This window comes from Sphaerodactylus townsendi, linkage group LG03 (assembly GCF_021028975.2).
Source record: "Sphaerodactylus townsendi isolate TG3544 linkage group LG03, MPM_Stown_v2.3, whole genome shotgun sequence".
NCBI lineage: Eukaryota > Metazoa > Chordata > Lepidosauria > Squamata > Sphaerodactylidae > Sphaerodactylus > Sphaerodactylus townsendi.
Genome location: NC_059427.1, coordinates 8181541 through 8201256, shown reverse-complemented (window position 1 = coordinate 8201256; position 19716 = coordinate 8181541). Strand labels below are relative to the sequence as shown.

The 19716-nt window shown below is 43.8% G+C and overlaps 1 protein-coding gene across 2 annotated transcripts; it reads right to left on the bottom strand.

Moving 5' to 3' along the window:
- Positions 1–578: 578 nt before the first annotated feature.
- On the bottom strand, positions 579–18629 carry LOC125428678 (zinc finger protein 154-like). 2 transcript variants are annotated; one of them, XM_048489186.1, is made up of 5 exons: positions 18566–18629; positions 12740–12869; positions 8764–8954; positions 5296–5425; positions 579–2119 (listed from the first exon to the last, which is right to left on the bottom strand). In XM_048489186.1, the coding sequence occupies exons 1-5, from the start codon at positions 18620–18622 to the stop codon at positions 819–821; spliced, it is 1809 nt and encodes a 602-aa protein (XP_048345143.1). In that variant the 5' UTR covers positions 18623–18629; the 3' UTR covers positions 579–818. The 2 variants fall into 2 exon arrangements, with proteins under 2 accessions (XP_048345143.1, XP_048345142.1); XM_048489185.1 differs by lacking the exon at positions 18566–18629 and adding an exon at positions 15761–15865.
- Between the last annotated feature and the right edge of the window lie 1087 nt (positions 18630–19716).

The window sequence follows — 19716 nt, the reverse complement described above, 5'->3', positions numbered from 1 at the left end:
CTTTTATAATCCAATCAGAAGATGGGAGGCATAACAAAAAAGCCCAACATGAGTCAGAATGCAGAAGTACAAAGGAAAATGTAATCAGAATGATTAGATTTAGGAAAACCCCCAGAAAGGTGCAAAGGCAGAAAATTAGCATTTTTCGCTATGGAAACTACTTGAGCATACAGACACATTCATGCCTGTGATTTACACCTGATGTGAATTACCCCCAGTCAAGACTACAGACCTGACAGCAGCATTTTTCCCCTGCCATCAAGTCACAGCTGATTTACAGTGACCCTGTAAAATTTACAAAGCCAGAGAGAATTTGCCATAGCCTGCCTCTGCATCTCAATCCTGGTATTCCTTGAAGGTTTTTCATCCAAATACTTGCCATGGTGGGACTGAGAGAGTTCTGAGAGAACTGTGATGGCCCCAGGTCACCCAGTAGGCTTCATGTAGAGGAGTGGGGAATCAAACCCAGTTCTCCAGATAGTAGCTTGCTGTTCTTAGTCACCATATAATCCAGCAACCTCCCCCTCACAAGCTGAGCTGATCAAAAACCCATTTGTAGAACAACACTTTGTCTTTAGTAGCCTTCCATCAAACTTTAATAGCCTCCAGTGAAATGTACAGATCTTGCAAAGCATATTCTCAGCTGCTATGAAATGAGTTAAGCTAGTAAGACTTATTTATTTTATTAAACTTAACATCTCACTCTCCCTGACACAACAGCCAGGCTCAAAGCGGCCAACAAATAAAACATAAACAACAAACCCAATTTAAGTTGATAACATTAACATTATATCCCATTCCAGATGCTGTTAAGATCTTTACATAACTTTAGGTGCCAGTAAACAGGGAAGGAGGAAGAGGGGTGAATTGGGAGGCCAGTTAAACTCAAGGAAAACTGTTGCAGCCTCAACTGAAAGAGATTTATTCGGGTGTAAGGGAAGTCTACAGCTTCGGTTGCCACTCTTTCTATACTCCGTTAGTATGGATTCTCCCCTGTGAATCTTCTGATGTCCAGCTAGGGTGTCCTTCCTTGAGAAGCTCTTTCCACACATCAAGCATTTATATGGCTTCCCCCCTGCGTGAACTCTTTGATGTTTAGTTAGGGCGTCATTAGTTGAGAAGTTCCTTCCGCACTCTAGGCATTTATATGGCTTCTCCCCTGTGTGAACCCTTTGATGTGTAATTAGGGAGCTATTCTGTGAGAAGCTCTTTCCGCACACCAAACATTTATATGGCTTCTCCCCTGTGTGAACCCTATGATGTACTGTTAGGTGGCTTTTGCTAGAGAAACTCTTTCCACACTCTAGGCATTTATATGGCTTCTCTCCTGCATGAGCCTTTTGATGTGTGGTTCGTTTACCATTCTGTGAGAAGCTCTTTCCACACTCCATGCATTGATATAGCTTCTTCCCTGTGTGAAGCCTTTCATGTTTATTTAGGCCTTCATCCCAAGCAAACGTCTTTCCACATTCCAGGCATTTATATGGCTTCTCCCCTGTGTGAACCTTTTGATGTGCAGTTAGTGTGCTATTCTGTGAGAAGCTCTTTTCACACACCAAACATTTATATGGCTTCTCCCCTGTGTGAACCCTTTGATGTGCAGTTAGTGTCCCATTCCGTGAGAAGCTCTTTTCACACACCAAACATTTATATGGCTTCTCCCCTGTGTGAACCCTATGATGTACAGTTAGGTGGCTTTTGCTAAGAAAACTCTTTCCACACACTATGCATTTATATGGCTGCTCCCCAGCTTGGTTTCTGTTATGTGTTGCTAGTTTACTACTGCAATCCAAGTTCATTCCACATTTCAAGTGATTATATGTTTTCCAGCACAACATAAGGTTCTTCTGTGTTTTTACACTGAATTTGCAACTGAACCCTTTCTTTTTCATGGGATCCTGATGCCTTCTCTTTCTCTTCCATAATTCATCATGGTGATTTCCACCTTCATAGCCAGCCAATTTCTTCCTGTGCGTTTGTTTTGCTTCCGTTTTGCTTCTGCACTCTTCCTTTGGTACTACTTGATCACTATATTTCACTTTCATCTGTAGACCATAGTCTTCTTCCACAACCACCTTTCCTGATTCCTTCTCCCACACTGTCTCCCTCATTTCTGCAACTGCAAAAGAGAGACAGAAACCAAAGAAGGAAAAAGTACAAATACCAGTTAGCAGTCAAAAGCAGAGGGTATTTTCTACAATGACAGGCAGGACCTGTAAAAACCTCAGCAATATCTAACTACTCACCAGCATGTCTTCAAAAGGAGAAATTGATGACCAAAACCAGAAGATTTCTTCCTTCTTTTGCAGAAGTGACTCTTAAGAACTACGTTTTCTCTGGTACTAATGTAGGACAAATCCTTTTCAGCTTTGGGGTTGCATGGCTGAAATCATTCCTCACAAATTGGACTCAAAAGACTGCTGTGAGAGACCAGCTGTCATCAGAGTGGGACCTAGACGGTGGAGTTCTGCAGATTGCAGTCCTATTTCCCATGCATTTACTTGAAGTCTTTAGCACAAATAACTGGGAATGAATGTCCTCAAGATGCACATCATATTCAGCAGTATATATCCTCATTCAAACGCACTGAGATATTGTAGAGGTTCTGAATATTTGCCTGGCAGCTGTGGTAAACTGGCTAAATGACCAAATTGAAACAACCGCCTGAAAAAACAGAGATCATGTGGGCTGGGAATGCAGAGATGAAGGACATTGTGCTACGTTTCTGTCAGAACAATTTCACTCCTTGGAGCAGACCAGCAAACCAGCAAATGGGCAAAGTTAAAAACTGCTCATACAAATGCCTTTGTCCAGGTTCAGGCTGGCCCCTGGGGCAAAAGCCAAGAAACATATTATATAGTTGACTCAAATATGGCAAACGCAGGTGTGACGAATGCACTATCCTGCATTCAGTTTACAGGGTGGAGTCTGCCCTGAAAGAGTTAAGCCCTGGCCAGCCCTGATTGGCCAGAGGAAAAATGCAGGTACTATAAATAGAGTCAGCGAGAGTGCTGAGGGGTCTTTTTGGCTTTTTGGCTTTGTCTGGCATGAGGCTTTTTTTTATTGCCTTTGGAGTGCAGTTTTGTGGCAGCAGAGTGAGGGAGATTCCATGAATCTCTCACTGCGCTTGTTGTTTTGTTAATAGCTGAGGAAGCTATTAAGACATCTGAAAACCCTGAGTCTGGAGGGAGAGTGACTGCCACTCAAGGTGTTTTGAGGAAAACCTCCTGACAAGTCTAAGAAGTCTGTCCTCCACAGTTACCACCAGTCTTGGGAGAGCCCAGAGATCCTGTGGCAGAGAATGGCCAAATTTGGGATTGTGGGAAGAGAGAGGCTGTTATGCCAGAACCCACGAGGCGTAGACTAGGCATTTTGTTTTAGTGGTTAGGGTTACAGTGGACTAGAGTCTGTCAACCAGAGAGTGTAAAAAACCTCTAAAAGAAAGCGTCCTTTTTCTGAAACATATTTTTCTGAAGAAAAAATCTTACTAAAGAGACACCTACGCGAGTGTCTGAAGTAGCGTTTTAAAACTTAAAGTGAAGTGCCATTAACATCTCTGCAACCGCTAAGCTCTGAAATCATTAAATTCTGAAACCAACAAGCGTAAATCCTCTCAAGTTACCTGAGAAGCCTCTTTTAAGCCAGAAATAAACGTTTTAAGTTTTTGTTCAGTTAAATCCGTTCCAGTCTCTATTTTTGTCTGTGTCTGTGTTCCCTTTTAAGAGTGGTGACTGTTTCATTAGTTTGTGTGGGCTATAGTAAAATATATTTTGGTGGCAGCGAAGAAAATCAAGCTAATTATTAGGAAGGTTCCTAAAACACCTGACAGGAATCCTTCCTATAGAGCAGAATATAACACCCTTACGTTACAGCAGGTCATTAATAAAACAGGGAATCTTTTCCATTCTAGGTTTGCTGCGGTGTCTGGATTATATTTCACTTTGGAAAATTTCTTCATTGGAGGGGAGGCATACTCAATAGAAACCTTGTGTTGGACTTTGGACTCTTATTAGACGCAGTATTATGGGTCACATCTGAATCTTTAACCAATGCCTGTAAAGGTGCTTAGTTACACTTTTAGCTTTATTATTTTTAAGCTCATCGTTCACTACCCTTTTATTGACCATTTCTGCATAATTCTATAATAAAGAATTATAGAGTATCTGCGGCTCTTCTGTGTGGGCAAAGCCCTGTGCAATCTGAAGGCTTCCCGATGATCACCTGTCTGATCTGACGTACTTGGTCATTGCCTTCTTGTTGCGTGTCTCAACAAGAAGTTTTCCCAAGGGATATCCAAAGAGCATATCCCCATGAAAGGGGTATGCAGTCACAATAGATTTAGACTGCAAGCCTGCATTTCATGCTGTAAGGCCTAAGTTATGTCTGGCAGTCATGGAGCAGATCATCACCCTACAGGTAAAAATGAGGGAGTCCAACGTGGCAACTGCCACAAAGGATTAACCCTTCAGAACTCTGGTAATTCCCTTAATCATTCTCTTGCTGGAACTTGATATCAGCTGTAGGTTCAGACTATGGCTGCCCTTGAAACTACAGAAGTGGTAGTTAAGGCTCTAATGGCCATTGCAGTGGCCTAGTGTGCTTCTTTAAGACAAATTCTGATCAGGGATCACTTATGAATCCTTCTCTGTCCTCTGTCACTGGACTGCAACTGGGCATTTATGAGAGGAACTTCTAGCAACTTGTTAGTAAACTTTGGTAGAATGTACAACTTTTTATGAATGATAGAAAATGCTTGTTAGCGGATGGCTCAATCCATTCCTTCCTTATCTGATTTTCAAAAAATTCAGGAAATGGGAAGACCTGGACAGACTCAGGGTGTTTTTTTTTTAGGGGGGGGCTTCTTGTTTCTCTTGGGTTTGCTTCTAATGGTGGAAGAAGGTGTCCCCATCTTCCTTGGGAGGTGAGCCTTGAAGATCCAAGGCAGCTATGGATTTAGCTCAGAGATACGAAGAGTATTAAAAGTTTACAAAAAACCTTACAGACTGCTCGGGTATGTCTATGGGCAACTCCTCATCTGATAAAAAATTCCCTTCTCCAGTTTCTTTTTCTTCACTATGGGATCTGGTGTCGCTATCCTAGTGGAGAGAGTCCCTTCTACATTTTCTCTCTCTCCCCCACTCCATCTTCCTTGCCACCACGGTGGGCCAAGCTCTAGGCGGGGAAAGGCTGGATGAGGAGGTTTTAATTCTGTGGGTAGAGCCCCTACTAGGCCAAAAGAAGATGTTGCTCCTTCCTTTCTCATCTGTGTTCATGATAAAAGGAAAAATTACTAACCCAGAGAGCCCAAAGTCTCGTGATTTTCCTTCATAACTTCCCAGCAGAGCTTTCTTTGGCCTGGATCCAGCAGAGCCCATTCCTCCTCAGCAAAGAACACAGCTACCTCCTCAAAGGACACTGTAAAACTCTGAAAGAGGAAAATATGGCCCAGTTCATCCTCAATTCCTGCCCCAGGGATCTAAGCAAAAAAGAAGATCCTATCTGCCACTAAATTAATTTTAAAAATTGAATACTTCAAACCAGTTAGAAGGAAATGGCATTACTTTCTTTCAGATTCTTGTCAGCTATAATAAACTGGATGTCTTCAAGGAATATGCAGATGACACCCAGCTCATCCTTAAGGTGGAAGGCCAGCTGGCCTCTGCCCCGAGGCTATCCAGCTTTGTTTGGAGCCTATGGCTGATTGGTTGAGAACGAGCAGACTGAAGCTGAATCAAGCTAAGACGGAGGTTCAACCTTGGTCGGGGGAGAGTTCTGGCTTTATAACTGTCTGCATCAGTAAAGAGTCTGGGCATGACCGGCTTAACACTGGAGGACCAGGTCACTAGGATAGACTGCGTTTTTTCATCTTTGCCAGATACGGCAGCTGGTTCCACACCAGCTCCATACCTCTCAAAATCCGACCTCGCCACTGTAGTCTGTAGTCCATGCAATGGTAACTTTGAGAATAGACTACTGTAATTCGCTCTACGCTGGCCTACCTTTGTCTTTGATTCAGAAACTGAAACATGGGGCAGCCAGTCGCGATCATGTAACACCGATCTTGAAAGAACTGCACTGGCTGCCGGCCGAGTTCCCGATCATTTTCAAAGTATTGAGTGGTGTTGGGCCCACATATTTCCGAGCCTGCACCTCCCCCTATTACCCTCAATTGGAGGGGAACCATCTGTCAATTGGAGGGGAATCATTGGAGGGGAACCATTGGAGGGGAACCATCTGTCGATCCCCAACCGGAGAGATATCCGGCTGGCTTCAGCCAGGGTTTTTTCAGCCCTGGCTCTGGCCTTGTGGAACAAGCTGCCCGGAGATGTCAGAGCCCTGCAAAACTCCTCAAAGATAACAGAAAAACAGGGTGTGCATCCAAACTCTTCACTTCTTCTTCCAACTAGCTCAGGGGTAGGGAACCTGCGGCTCTCCAGATGTTCAGGAACTACAATTCCCACCAGCCCCTACCAGCATGGCCAGAGGCTGATGGGAATTGTAGTTCCTGAGGCTCAAGGCTGCGATTCCTGAACCTATATGCACTGCTCCAGTTTGGGTACAAATGGCTACACCTTCTGTTGAACTAATTCAATTCAAGGGGTGCTGTGTGGTTTCCAGGCTGTATGGCCTTGTTCTAGCAGCATTCTCTCCTGACGTTTCGCCTGCATCTGTGGCTGGCACCTTCAGAGGATCTGATAGTAAAAGGGATCCTCCCCAGCTACTGCAGAGGTCTACCGCATACCATGTGGCACAGTGGACAAGTCTACATGGGAACCACCAAGCATGGCGCTCAGACCACGAATCAAAAGAGCAAAGGCCTGCAGACTATTTCAATGAAAAAATCAGCAATAGCAGAACACGCGATAAAAGCCAACCTGGACCACAGAATATTATTTGAAAACACAGAAATTCTGGACCATTCTGACCATACTACATCCAGACTACACAGAGGAAACCATTTGAAATCCACAAGCACATGGACAGAACAACGGGAAGGGGAAGAATATGAAAATGAACAGATTTGAGAAACATGATGTTCGAAAACTTACTAGAATCAAGACAGTGACTAATCAGCTCCACACAAACACAGGACAACTATAGACAATAGCAATCCGGGGAGACAAAGACCAGGTTACTTCTAGCTAGATGCATTCACCTATTGACCTTGCTATCTTCATTTTGACTCACATGCTACAGACTTCATTGTCACTCACATACCAAGCCACTTCTATTCAGATGGCCTCACCTATTGACCTCACAGTATATATACTCCACTTGCTTTCCTTTCTTACTATCAGATCCTCTGAAGATGCCAGCCACAGATGCAGGTGAGAAACATCGGAGAATGCTGCTAGAGAACAACGACGTTACCCGGCCGGAAACCACAGAGCACCCCAGTGATTCCGGCCGTGAAAGCCTTCAACAATACATTAATTCAATTCAAGTTTCTGAGAACAATTCTTAAGATTCTTAAGTGTGCAACTTTTATGAACCTTAGATTTGAAACTGGCCTTAGACAACGTATACATTTGACCTGGGTAGCAGCTTTTACATTTAGAACCTGGCCTTTATTCATCAGTGATCTGAAAAATTTTCTTCACAGCTGAATGAATGATCCTTTTATGTCAACTTGGCTCAACCTAACAGTTGAGAAGTTGATCACTTTCGGTCTTTCTCCTCTCCCTTAAAAATCCATGTTTTGGTTAAGAAGATAGTTTAGTAATTAATAACTGAGCAAAGGAGATTGATTTCAAAGACATATTGGTTAAAGCCCGCAGCGTGTGCTCTCTTCTGCTATTTAATTTAGGTCTAGTGGTCAATCCCACACCAATATTAATGTTATCTATCTATACCAGGGGTAGGGAACCTGCGGCTCTCCAGATGTTCAGGAACTACAATTCCCATCAGCCTCTGTCAGCATGGCCAATTGGCCCTGCTGGTAAGGAGCTGATAAGAGTGGACAGGCTATCTGGGCTCCTGGTTCAATCTACTAACAGATCCAAGATATCACCATGTGATTACACAGGCTAGATTTAACATAATCTTGTCAGTACTCCTCTCAAGATAATACAAAAAATTAATCCAATTTTAGATTGTGCCCTTGCTCTTTTATCCTGATTTACATGTTGGTTCATGTGTTTTTCCACTGGAGGTTTTATATACAGAAATGCTTGATTTGCTCCAACCTCTGTCGACCAATAAGAAAACGTTCTCTGAAAAGAAAATTCTAACAATCATATTGACCAAAGAATTACTTTTTCTCCGGCAACATTGCAATATTTTGTAATGAAAATACGAGCTGAAATAACCTCCAAAGAATAATTTATCCAGATTCTAATCTTTCAGCTGCAGGTATCTGCCAAAACTGCAACTACTTGTGAGTGACCAGTGATGGCTTCCAAGATACAGGGCCCAGTAGAACACAGGGATGATGCTTCCCCGGAATCACACTCCAGAGGAAGCAACAGAAGGTATTTTAAGTCCTTCAATTATAGGAGCAAAATACGACCAAACGTCTCTTTGAGAATGAGAGTCTACCTATGTTTAAATAATAAAATAAACTCAGGCTGGTTGCCTGGAATACATTCCAGGGAGTGAAAACACCAGCACCTCCCTACACACAATGCACATATTTCGGCAGGGAAGTCTCTCTCTTTACGCTCCCTCCAGATACCTCTTCACCTCTTCTTCTTTCACTCCCATTAGTTTCTCTACATCTCCCCTTTTCTTGCCAAAGAGCTGTTAAGAAAATCCTAAACTCACCCTTCCTGTAAATGTGCAGAAGCCGAATTCTCCCTCCAGCTGGGGGAAACAAGAAAGAAGAGAGGCCACATGGAACTCCATATTCCATATTTTTCTCTCTCCACCTCGAGGAAACACTGGCCCCTGGACACCGACAATATGCAGGGTCGACCGGTCTAATGTTTGCAAGACCTTCTGGGAAATGTCCTTCCCTGCAACAAGAAGACACGTTCAGAATAATAAAAAAGGTTTAAGTATTTGGGAATGCAGAGGAGGAGGTTTTGTTGTTCAATTGTAGCCCCGTGATGCAGTTTCAAATGTATCACAATAAAGAAATCTTTGCTGTTTTCTGAAACCTTCTGTTTCAGTGATCTTTGTCTTATCCAGGCTCAATACAAAACCTTATTTCACAGCGGCAACCCAAAGTTTTTCCACTTGTTACACTAACATTTTATAACTGGTGGGAAGGCTTCTACCACAAGTACAGAAGGGAAAGCATATGGAACAGGGACTAATAATGACGTTCCCACCCCCCACTCCCAAAGCTATGGCAAGCATGGAAGGAACTGGATCATGGAAGGAATTGCAATCCCCAAACTCCACCCCCAGCCAAGTGCTGTCAGAATTGGAAGCTACGGTTGATAGTGGAAGACTGAACTGATCAAAAAAGTAAACGGGTCCAGAGGAGGGCCATCAAAATGGTCAAAGGTCTGGAATCCATGCCTTACAAATAAGAGACTTAGGGAGCTGGGTATGTTCAGTTTGGTGAAGAGAAGGTTAAGAGGTGACATGATAGCCATGTTTAGATATTTGAAGGGATGTCATGTTGGTGAAGGAGCAAGCTTGTTTTCTACTGCTCCAGAGACTAGGACCAGGAGTAATGGGTTCAAGGGGAAGGAAAAGAGATTCCACCTAAATATCATAGAACACTTCCTGACAATAAGGGCTGTTCGACAGTGGAATGCACAACTCAGAGTGTGGTGGAGTCTCCAACTTTGGAAATGTTTAAAGAGAGGCTGGATGGTGAACTGTCAGGAGTGCTTTGATTATGTGTTCCAGCATGGCAGGGGGTTGGACTTGATGGCCCTTGTTGTCTCTTCCAACTCTATGATTCTAAACCTGGTATCTCAAAACTAGTTACCCGCTTCAGAATGATGTGACTCACAGTGCCAAGAAGGGATCGAACCAGAATATCCTGGTACAGAGCAGCAATAAGACATCTCTCCACTATTTGCAAGGAAAGCAAAGGTTTACTTTTGAGAAGTCAGGATTATTGTGAGGATAAAATGGAGAAAATAACAATACAAGCCACTTGGCTCCCCGAGCAATGAAAAATTTGACAGGAAGAAAGTTGATTTATTTCAAATGTGGTGACAGAGGAAACACTGTGAAATACTATGGGCCACCAAAATGATAAATCAGTGTTTTCGATATGAAATCAAGCCTGAACTCTCCCTAGATGCTCAAATTCTCACAATGGAGAGATGTAGGGAGTGGTGTCCCCCAAGGATCCGTTTTGGAACCAGTGCTCTTTAACCTATTCATAAATGACCTGGAAGTAGGGGTGGGTAGTGTGGTGGCCAAGTTTGCAGATGATACCAAATTATGTAGGGTGGTGAGAACCACAAAGGATTGTGAAGAGCTCCAAGCGGACCTTGATAAATTAGGTGAGTGGGCTAAAAAATGGCAAATATAGTTCAATGCAGAAAAATGCAAAGTGATGCATATAGGGGCAAAAAATCCAAACTTCACATACACGCTACAAGGGTCAGTGCTATCAGTCACAGACTAGGAAAGGGATTTGGGAGTCTTAGTTGATAGTTCCATGGGAATGTCAACTCAATACATGGCAGCTGTGAAAAAGGCAAACTCTGTGCTGGGGATAATTAGGAAAGGAGTTGATAAAACTGCAAGGATTGTCATGCCCTTATATAAAGCCGTGGTGCGACCACACTTGGAGTACTGTGTTCAGTTCTGGTCGCCACATCTCAAAAAAAGGATATCAAAGAGATAGAAAAAAAAAAGAAGTGCAGAGAAAGGGCAATAGGAGGATGATTGAGAGGATTAGGAGAGCTCCTTCCTTACGAGGAGAAGGCTGCAGCGTTTGGGGGGCTCTTTAGTTTGGAGAGGAGACGTCCTGAGGGGGGGATATAATTGAAGTCTATATAAAATTATATGCATGGGGTAGAAAATGTTGACAGAGATAAAATTTTTCTCTCTTTCTCACAATATTAGAACCAGGGCATTCATTGAAAATGCTGGGGGGAAGAATTAGGACTAATAAAAGGAAACACTTCTTCACACAACGTGTGATTGGTGTTTGGAATATGCTGCCACAGGAGGTGGTGATGGCCACTAACCTGGATAGCTTTAAAAGGGGCTTGGACAGATTTATGGAGGAGAAGTCGATCTATGGCTACCAAACTTGATCCTCCTTGATCTCAGATTGCAAATGCCTTAGCAGTCCCAAAGGAACCTGGTGGGCCACTGCGAGTAGCAGAGTGCTGGACTAGATTGACTCTAGTCTGATCCAGCAGGCTAGTTCTTATGTTCTTAAATGACTAAACTGAGTCTATCATACTTTGGTCACATTCTGAGAAGACAAGGGACACTGGAAAGACAACAATGATAGGAAAAGTGGAAGGCAGTTGAAAAGAGGAAGACCCAACATGAGATGATCGACCCCACAAAGGAAGACATAGCCTTCTGTCAGCAAGACCTCAGCAAGGTTGTTAATGCCAGGATATTTCAGAGGGCATTAATTCATGGAATTATAGATGGGTTATAAATTGGAACCCGAAATGGCAATTTAAGGAGCAACTGGGTTATCTCTGGAGCTGCCTTCTAAGAGACACTTATTTAAAATATTTTCTGAAATTTCCAAGATTTTTACAAAAAAATTACTTGATGCTTACATTTTATTCAACAAGATTGCCTTCATTGATTTTAGATAATCAACAAAGGTTAAAGCAGCATGAGATTTATCTCCAAGCATGTTTTTGAAATCCAGTTTTAACGCCTTTATTTGCAAAGCTGCTAAACATTGGATCTCTCAACCTATGGTTTTGAGGGGGGTGACATCCCCTTCAGATGACCAGCTTTTGACAGAGTTAACTCCTCCACATCAACTTGCTTGCCCACAAAGATAAAGCTACGGGTTTCTAACTGTAAAAAAATCCTTAATTGTAAACCTAAGTCTCTTCAAGCTTCTAAAAAGTCTTTTCCATTTTCTTCTTTGATATAAAAGGATTCAATTTCATGCCACCTTCTTGAGTTTTGCGTAGAGAAGAACAAAATAATACAACAGAGACTACAGAATAAGTTGATACTGATAAGCCAGATCAAGAAAAAGTCCCTTCCTTCTGTGGTGGTGGAGTCTGATGATGCCTCCGATTCAAAATAGAGAGGCCAATGAAGAAAGCAGCAGTCACAGGGGTTTACCAGCAGGAACCTAACTAGAACTGTATGCCTCACCCAATCAGAACTGTCTTCATCAATATTTTTCTCTTTACATATTCCCCCAAAGGGAGTGTTATTAATATTTTTACCTACAGCTTCTGAGGTACCACCAATACAATCAAATTCACTAGAAAAATCTATGATGCTCGGACTTGTCAATGGCGGGAGAAGACCTGGACACCAAAGAATAACAATGGCTAGATACCATAAAAGCTGATACAGGCATGAGCATCAACCAGCTGAAGGAAGAAGTACTCAATTGAAAAATGTGGAAAGAGCTTGCATATCGGGTCACCAAGGGTCAAGAACGACTGAATGGATAACATCACCACCAGTGCTGTATAATAATTTTAACAATGTCAAAAAAGGTTTCTGTCTGTCTAAGTATTTAAAACGTTCTTTTCCAAGCACTGTAGGGTTCCCAAGTGGAGGAGCTCCATTCTTTCCTCTGTGGCAAATGGAATTGTGTCCTGAAGTTCAGAGATGCCACCCCTCCCTTCATTTCTGTGTTCATAATAAAACAGAAAAGAATATTTACCCAGAGAGGCCACCATTTCATAATTTTCCTCCATGACTTCCCAGAAGAGGTTTCGTTGGCATGGATCCAGCAAAGTCCATTCCTCATCCTTGAAGAATACAGCTACCTCCTCAAAGGATATCGTGGATCTCTGAAAGAGGAAAATATTGTCCAGAAAACTGTTATGTCACATTTGATGACAGATATTGAACCCCAAAGTTCTAAGCCTATAGAGACGAGATGTAGAAATCAATAAATAGACCAGTGGTGGCGAACCTTTTCGAGACCGAGTGCCCAAACTGCCACCCAAAACCCACTTATTTATTGCCAAGTGCCAACGTAGCAATTTAACCTGAATACTGAGGTTTTAGCTTAAAAAAAAAGGTTGGCTCAGAGGCGTGCGTTACTCAGGAGCAAGCTTGGGGGTTGTTGGTGGCTTTGCTTTGAAGAAATCGTGCAACTCTCCCAATGGGTGAATCACCACCCTAGGAGGGTTTACTCAGAAGCAAGCCCCATTGCCAGCAACTGAGCTTACTCCCAGGTAAAGGATCGCACTTTAGTTCTTCGCATGAAAATCAGTGGGGTTTAACAGCACTTAACAGGGTTACCTACACTGCTTCCCCAAAATTAGGTCTTAGGTTTAATGCTAATAATCGAGCTCAGCAGCCCAGGCCAGCCTAGACGTGTGGGGGGGTGACTCTGTGCGTGCCCACAGAGAGGGCTCTGAGTGCCACCTCTGGCACCCGTGCCATAGGTTCCCCATCACTGAAATAGACAGAGTTTATTTTAGCCACAGCCAAAAGTCTGAAACAAACTGTTCAAAAGCATTAAATTCAGCAAAGAGACAGAGTTTTACAGAGACATAAAGTTAGCACCATCAATACATCATCGATGAGGTCAATACATACACATATAGAACATGTCAAGCCCACTTCATTTGACCCATATTAAGAAATGGACATAGCCATTGCAGATGTGTCCTTTAGTTTTATAATGAGAACCCAGGTCAGCTTGGGCTGCCCTTGCACCCAGGAATACATTGTTTATTCCTGAAAGAGGATGCTGAGACAGCAGAATCATTGCTCCCATTCTTCAATGAATACCAACAACCTTTGGCAGTATTTATAGTAGGACAGAAAGTGGCAGAGAACCAAGGAGTCTCCAGGCCCACTCACAGCCCACTCTGAGGTATAAAATTTCACGCAGCCCCCTTTCTGCTCCTCCTGGGGACAGCATCTTACTTTGCAATATGATTTGTTATGCTAAGGCACTAAAGGCCATTCAAGCTGCAACTGGTGTACTTAATGTAACAAAGGTGACATATTCCAGAACCCCTGCTTTACAGAACAGGCAACTTTAAAGAGTCATTACAGAACCATTCAACTAAAGTATTTTCTACAAGCACTTTTATTACACTTATTAAAAACTATTTCTTTTGCAGGGCAAAGGAGCTCTTTCCAACCCAGGAAGGCATTTGGTCTTGGCTACACTGGTGGCTTCTCCCATCTACAGATTAGCAACTATGGAATTTATGGTAAAAGCTGCAGCCTAAAACAGCCTGCTTCTTATGGAAAAAATACAAATCTTCCCAAATTAATGAGAGAATTCATTTTAGAATTTCATTTCAAAAATAACACATCACAGTTGATCATTGATTCCTTTCCCCAATCTTTCAGGAAAGAAGAATCCCATCATCCAGTCAACTGGTGAACACAATGGAAAAGAACACACTGATACTATGGAGAACTGGGTTAGTTTTTTTCAGCCACTGACAGTTATAATATCAGTTTCAAAGAAAAACAAACTTAAAAAATTACACAACCTAATGAAACAAAAACCCAAAAAACCTAATGGACGTTATGCCATTGTTTACTATAATAATCAATCCTAGACCCACATGGAAATTGTGTTTCCAGAGAAAGCTTCTGCTTTAAAGAGGGACTGGGAAATATCAGATCCATATTCTTTTAAATGAATTCACATGAACTCTTCTGATTTTTACATTTAAACAAAATAGCACCATGGTCATATTATTGGTCATGTCTTAGTCCACAAGGGCCATCAAGTCCAACCCCCTGCCATACAGGAACACACATCAAATCACTCCCAACAGATGGCCATCCAGCCTCTGTTTAAAAAACCTCCCAAAAAGGAGACTCCACCACACACCAAGGTAGTGCATTCCACTGTCGAACAGCCCTTACTGTCAGGAAGTTTTTCCTGATGTTTAGGTGGAATCTCTTTTCCTTCACCTTGAACCCATGACTCCTGGTCCTAGTCTCTGCAGCAGCAGAAAACAAGCTTGCTCCCTCACCAACATGACATCCCTTCAAATATTTGAACATAGCTACCATGTCCCCCTTTAACCTTCACGTCTTCAGACTAAACATCCCCAACTCCCTAAGTCTCTCTTCATAAGACATGGATTCCAGACCTTTTGCCATTTTGGTTGCCCTCCTCTGGACTGGTTCCAGCTTGTCATTATCCTTCTTGACTCGCGGTGCTCCTGAACACAGTTCTCTAGGTGAGGCCTGACCAATGCAGAATAGGGAGGAGCCTCCAAATGGGCAGCCTGGTTCAGAATGATTGTGGAAGTTGGGCTGTCAAAAGTTAGAGGGGAAGAAATATTCTGGCTCAGATTAAGATCCGAAACTCCCTCTGTTTCGCAGCGGAAGTGATGGTTCATGGCAGAGAAACCAGGAAGGTGAAGGCAACACAGCCAGGGAGAGTGAATTATTAACTCCCCTCTTTGAGAAACCTTCAAACCAGTTGCCCGTTTAAAGATCTTCTTGCGGATGGGGCTTATAGGGGGGTCGCATGATAGAGAAAACAACAGTGTTTATAGAAAATACAATTACCAGAGAAAAACAAAACTCAGGCTGCTTGTAGAGTACATATACAAGGGGGTCAAAAGCAAGATCAGTACAAGCCCCCTTCAACACTGATCTTGCCCGGGGAAGCCTCTCTCGATGCGTTCACACGTGTTTTTCTCCCTTCCACCATATCTTGCCCATGATCTGTTTTATGAAATCCTAAACTCACCCTTCTGGCAGACGTGGAAGAGCTAGGTTCTTCCTCCAGCCAAGGGAAACCGGACATCCCGTGGACGGCCATCCTTCCAAAATGTCCTCCCCTTCTTCTCCGAGCACCGTCCACGCCCACCCCACCCCCGGGGAAACCAGGGCCCCGCCCCCGCTCGCAAGTTCTCCTGGGAATTGTAGTTCCCTGCAAAAAAAAATGTGGCTCAAAAGCTAAATGTTTGGAAGGTGGTTTCTTCACTCACCAGCGGCTGTGAGGAGCAGCTCCTACCTGGAGGAGAGACCATCCCTAAAAACAGACTGAAGGCGATGGGGAAGAGACCTTTTGTCTCCAAACCTCCAGCCAGGGGTAGGAGACCTGGCTCTCAGATGGGCAGGAAGCCTGTTCCCATGTTCCTGGCCTTGGCCAATTGGCCATGCCCGGCAGAAAACTGATGGGAATTACAGTTCCTAATCCTGGAGAGCCACTGGGGTCTACAACTTTCAACTCAGTTGCTACGGTCGGTGTTCCAACTGGGAACTACACTTCCCAGATGACCTTGCGAGCCCCACAGAGGCCCACCCGGATTATAAACATCCACACATTAAAGAGGACTGGATGTTTTTCCTTGTGAGGACAGGAAAGCTGAGCCACGTGAATTGAATATGCTCTTTTCCCCCCCAGTTGGGAGCGGGCAGAAGGGGTTCAAAAGCGGTTCATTTTTTTCCTGGTTGGAGGGAGAATTTGGTTTTCCCATCCATGCAGGAAAGGTGGCCTTCAGATTTCCTCAAGGAATCCTTTAGGAAAAGGAATAGCTGGAGGAAGGAGAGGATGCAGGAAATATGGCTGAGATGAATCCGTGAGTGGGAAAGAAAAGGAAGGAGCACAGGGCTGCCAGCTTCCAGGTGGGGTCTGAGGTATAAAATTCAAGCCCCTTTCACCTCCTCCTGGGGACAGCATCTTTTACTTTGCAATATGCTTTTGTTTATGCTGGGGTACCAAAGGCTATTATCAAGTTGCAACTAGTACTTAATGTAAGAAAGGTGACATATTCCAGAACCCCTGCTTTACAGAACAGGCAACTTTAAAGAGTCATTACAGAATCATTCAACTAAAGTATTTTCTACAAGCACTTTTATTACACTTATTAAAAACTCTTTATTTCTTTTGCAGGGCAAAGGAGCTCTTTCCAACCCAGGAAGGCATTTGGTCTTGGCTACACTGGTGGCTTCTCCCATCTACAGATTAGCAACTATGGAATTTATGGTAAAGGCTGCAGCCTAAAACAGCCTGCTTCTTATGGAAAAAATACAAATCTTCCCAAATTAATGAGAGAATTCATTTTAGAATTTCATTTCAAAAATAACACATCACGGTTGATCATTGATTCCTTTCCCCAATCATTCAGGAAAGAAGAATCCCATCATCCAGTCAACTGGTGAACACAATGCACAAGAACACACTGATAGTATGGAGAACTGGGTTAGTTTTTTTCAGCCACTGACAGTTATCATAACAGTTTCAAAGAAAAACAAACTTAGAAAATTACACAACCTAATGAAACAAAAACCCAAAAAACCTAATGGACGTTATGCCATTGTTTACTATAATAATCAACTGTAAGACCCACACAAATTGTGTTTCCAGGAGAAAGCTTCTGCTTTAAAGAGGACTAAGAATATCAGATCCATATATTCTTTTGAAACTGAATTCCACATGAACTCTTCTGATTTTTGCTACATTTAAACAAAATAGCACCATGGTCATATATTATTGGGTCATGTCCTTTAGTCCACAAGGGCCATCAAGTCTAACCCACTGCCATACAGGAACACCAATAATATCAAATCACTCCCCAACAGATGGCCATCCAGCCTCTGTTTAAAACCTCCCAAAAGGAGACTCCACCACACACCAAGGTAGCGCGATTCCACTGCTCTAACAGCTCACTTACTGTCCAGGAAGTTTTTCCCTGATGCTTTTAGGTGGAATCTCTTTTCCTTCACCTGTGAACCCATGACTCCTGGAATCCTGAGTCTCCGCAGCAAGCAGAAGAAACAAGCTTGCTCCCCTCTTACCAACATGACATCCCTTCAAATATTTGAACATAGCTACCATATGTCCCTTAACCTCACACGTCTTCAGACTAAACATCCCCAGCTCTAAGTGTCTCTCTTTCTCATAAGACATGGATTCCAGATCCTTTTGCCATTTTGGTTGCCCCTCCCTCTGGACTGGTTCCAGCTTATCATTATCCTTTTCTGATCTCCGCGGTTCCTCCCTGAACAGGTTCAATTTCAGGTGAGGCCTTCCGACCAATGCACAGAATAGGAGGAGCCTCCAAACAAGCAGCCCACCAGAATGATTGTGGAAGTTGGGCTGTCAAAAGTTAGAGGGGAAGAAATATTCTGGCTCAGATTAAGATCCGAAACTCCCTCTGTTTTGCAGCGGATGTGATGGTTCATGGCAGAGAAGCCAGGAAGGTGAAGGCAACACAGCAAGGGAGAGTGAATTATTAACTCCCCTCTTTGAGAAACCTTCAAACCAGTTGCCCGTTTAAAGATCTTCTTGCGGATGGGGCTTATTGGGGTCACATGATAGAGAAAACAACAGTGTTTATAGAAAATACAATTACCAGAGAAAAACAAAACTCAGGCTGCTTGTAGAGTACATATACAAGGGGGTCAAAAGCTAGATCAGTACATGTACATCCTTGGCCACTTTTCAACACCGATCTTGCCTGGGAAGGCCTCTCGATGCGTTCACACGTGTTTTTCTCCCTTCCACCCTATCTTGCCCATGATCTGTTTTATGAAATCCTAAACTCACCCTTCTGGCAGACGTGGAAGAGCTGGATTCTTCCTCCAGCCAAGGGAAACCGGACATCCCGTGGACGGCCTCTTCTTCTCCGAGCACCGGCCACGCCCACCCCACCCCCCCCGGGGAAACCAGGGCCTCCGCTCGCAAGTTCTCCTGGGAATTGTAGTTCCCTGCAAAAAAAAAAAATGTGGCTCAAAAGCTAAATGTTTGGAAGGTGGTTTCTTCACTCATCCGTGGCTGTGAGGAGCAGCTTCCCCTTGACGGCCCCTCTGTAGGAGAGACCATACCCGAAGAACAGACTGAAGGCGATGGGGAAGAAACCTTTTGTCTCCAAACCTCCAGCCAGTTGTAACATACCAGGGTCTCAGATGGGCAGGAATTCTATTCCCATTTTTACCAGGCCATGGCCAATTGGCCATGCTGACAGAGGCTGATGGGAATTGCAGTTCCTGAACATCTGGAGAGCCGCAGGTTCCCTACCCCTGCGGCCAGCCGGTTGCTACGGCCGGTGTTCCAACTGGGAACTACACTTCCCAGATGACCTTGCGAGCCCCACAGAGGCCCACCCGGATTATAAACATCCACACATTAAAGAGGACTGGATGTTTTTCCTTGCGAGGACAGGAAAGCTGAGCCACGTGGATTGAATAAGCTCCTTTTTCCTCCAGTTGGGAGCGGGCAGAAGGGGTTCAAAAGCGGCTCATTTTTTTCTCCTGGTTGAAGGGAGAATTTGGTTTTTCCATCCATGCAGGAAAGGTGGCCTTCAGATTTCCTCAAGGAATCCTTTAGGAAAAGGAATAGCTGGAGGAATGAGAGGATGCAGGTGTAGTAATGCACTGCCGACCCAGCAGCACCGTGGTAGAACGTTGGGACGCCAACGGACCTACGGGCTATTCCTGCTTGTCGCACCGCACTCCCCCACTCTCATCCCCCCAGGTGAGTCACGCTGGGTCAGAACTGGTATCTGGTTTCAATCACCGGGCGCAGAGACAATGGTCTTGCCCCCAGGTGAGGATTAGGCTCAGACGCTTACGCTCCTTTTCCTGCACGTAGCTGCGAGATCATGTATCCATGATGATCTCCTGACCTCCTGCCTCCTGCTCTCCGAACTCCTCCCCCGGTCCTCCCTCCCTACGCCCCCCGATAGAATAACAATAAAA

Bases quoted from the DNA above. Each gene is read 5' to 3' on its own strand.
- LOC125428678 (XM_048489185.1), bottom strand. From the start codon at position 15,832: ATGGCCGTCCACGGGATGTCCGGTTTCCCTTGGCTGGAGGAAGAACCT. The intron at 12,870-15,760 runs GTGAGTTTAGGA...TTCCTCTTTCAG, and splicing joins CTTCCACGTCTGCCAGAAGG to AGATCCACGATATCCTTTGA. The intron at 5,426-8,763 runs GTGAGTTTAGGA...TTCCTCTTTCAG, and splicing joins TCTGCACATTTACAGGAAGG to AGTTTTACAGTGTCCTTTGA.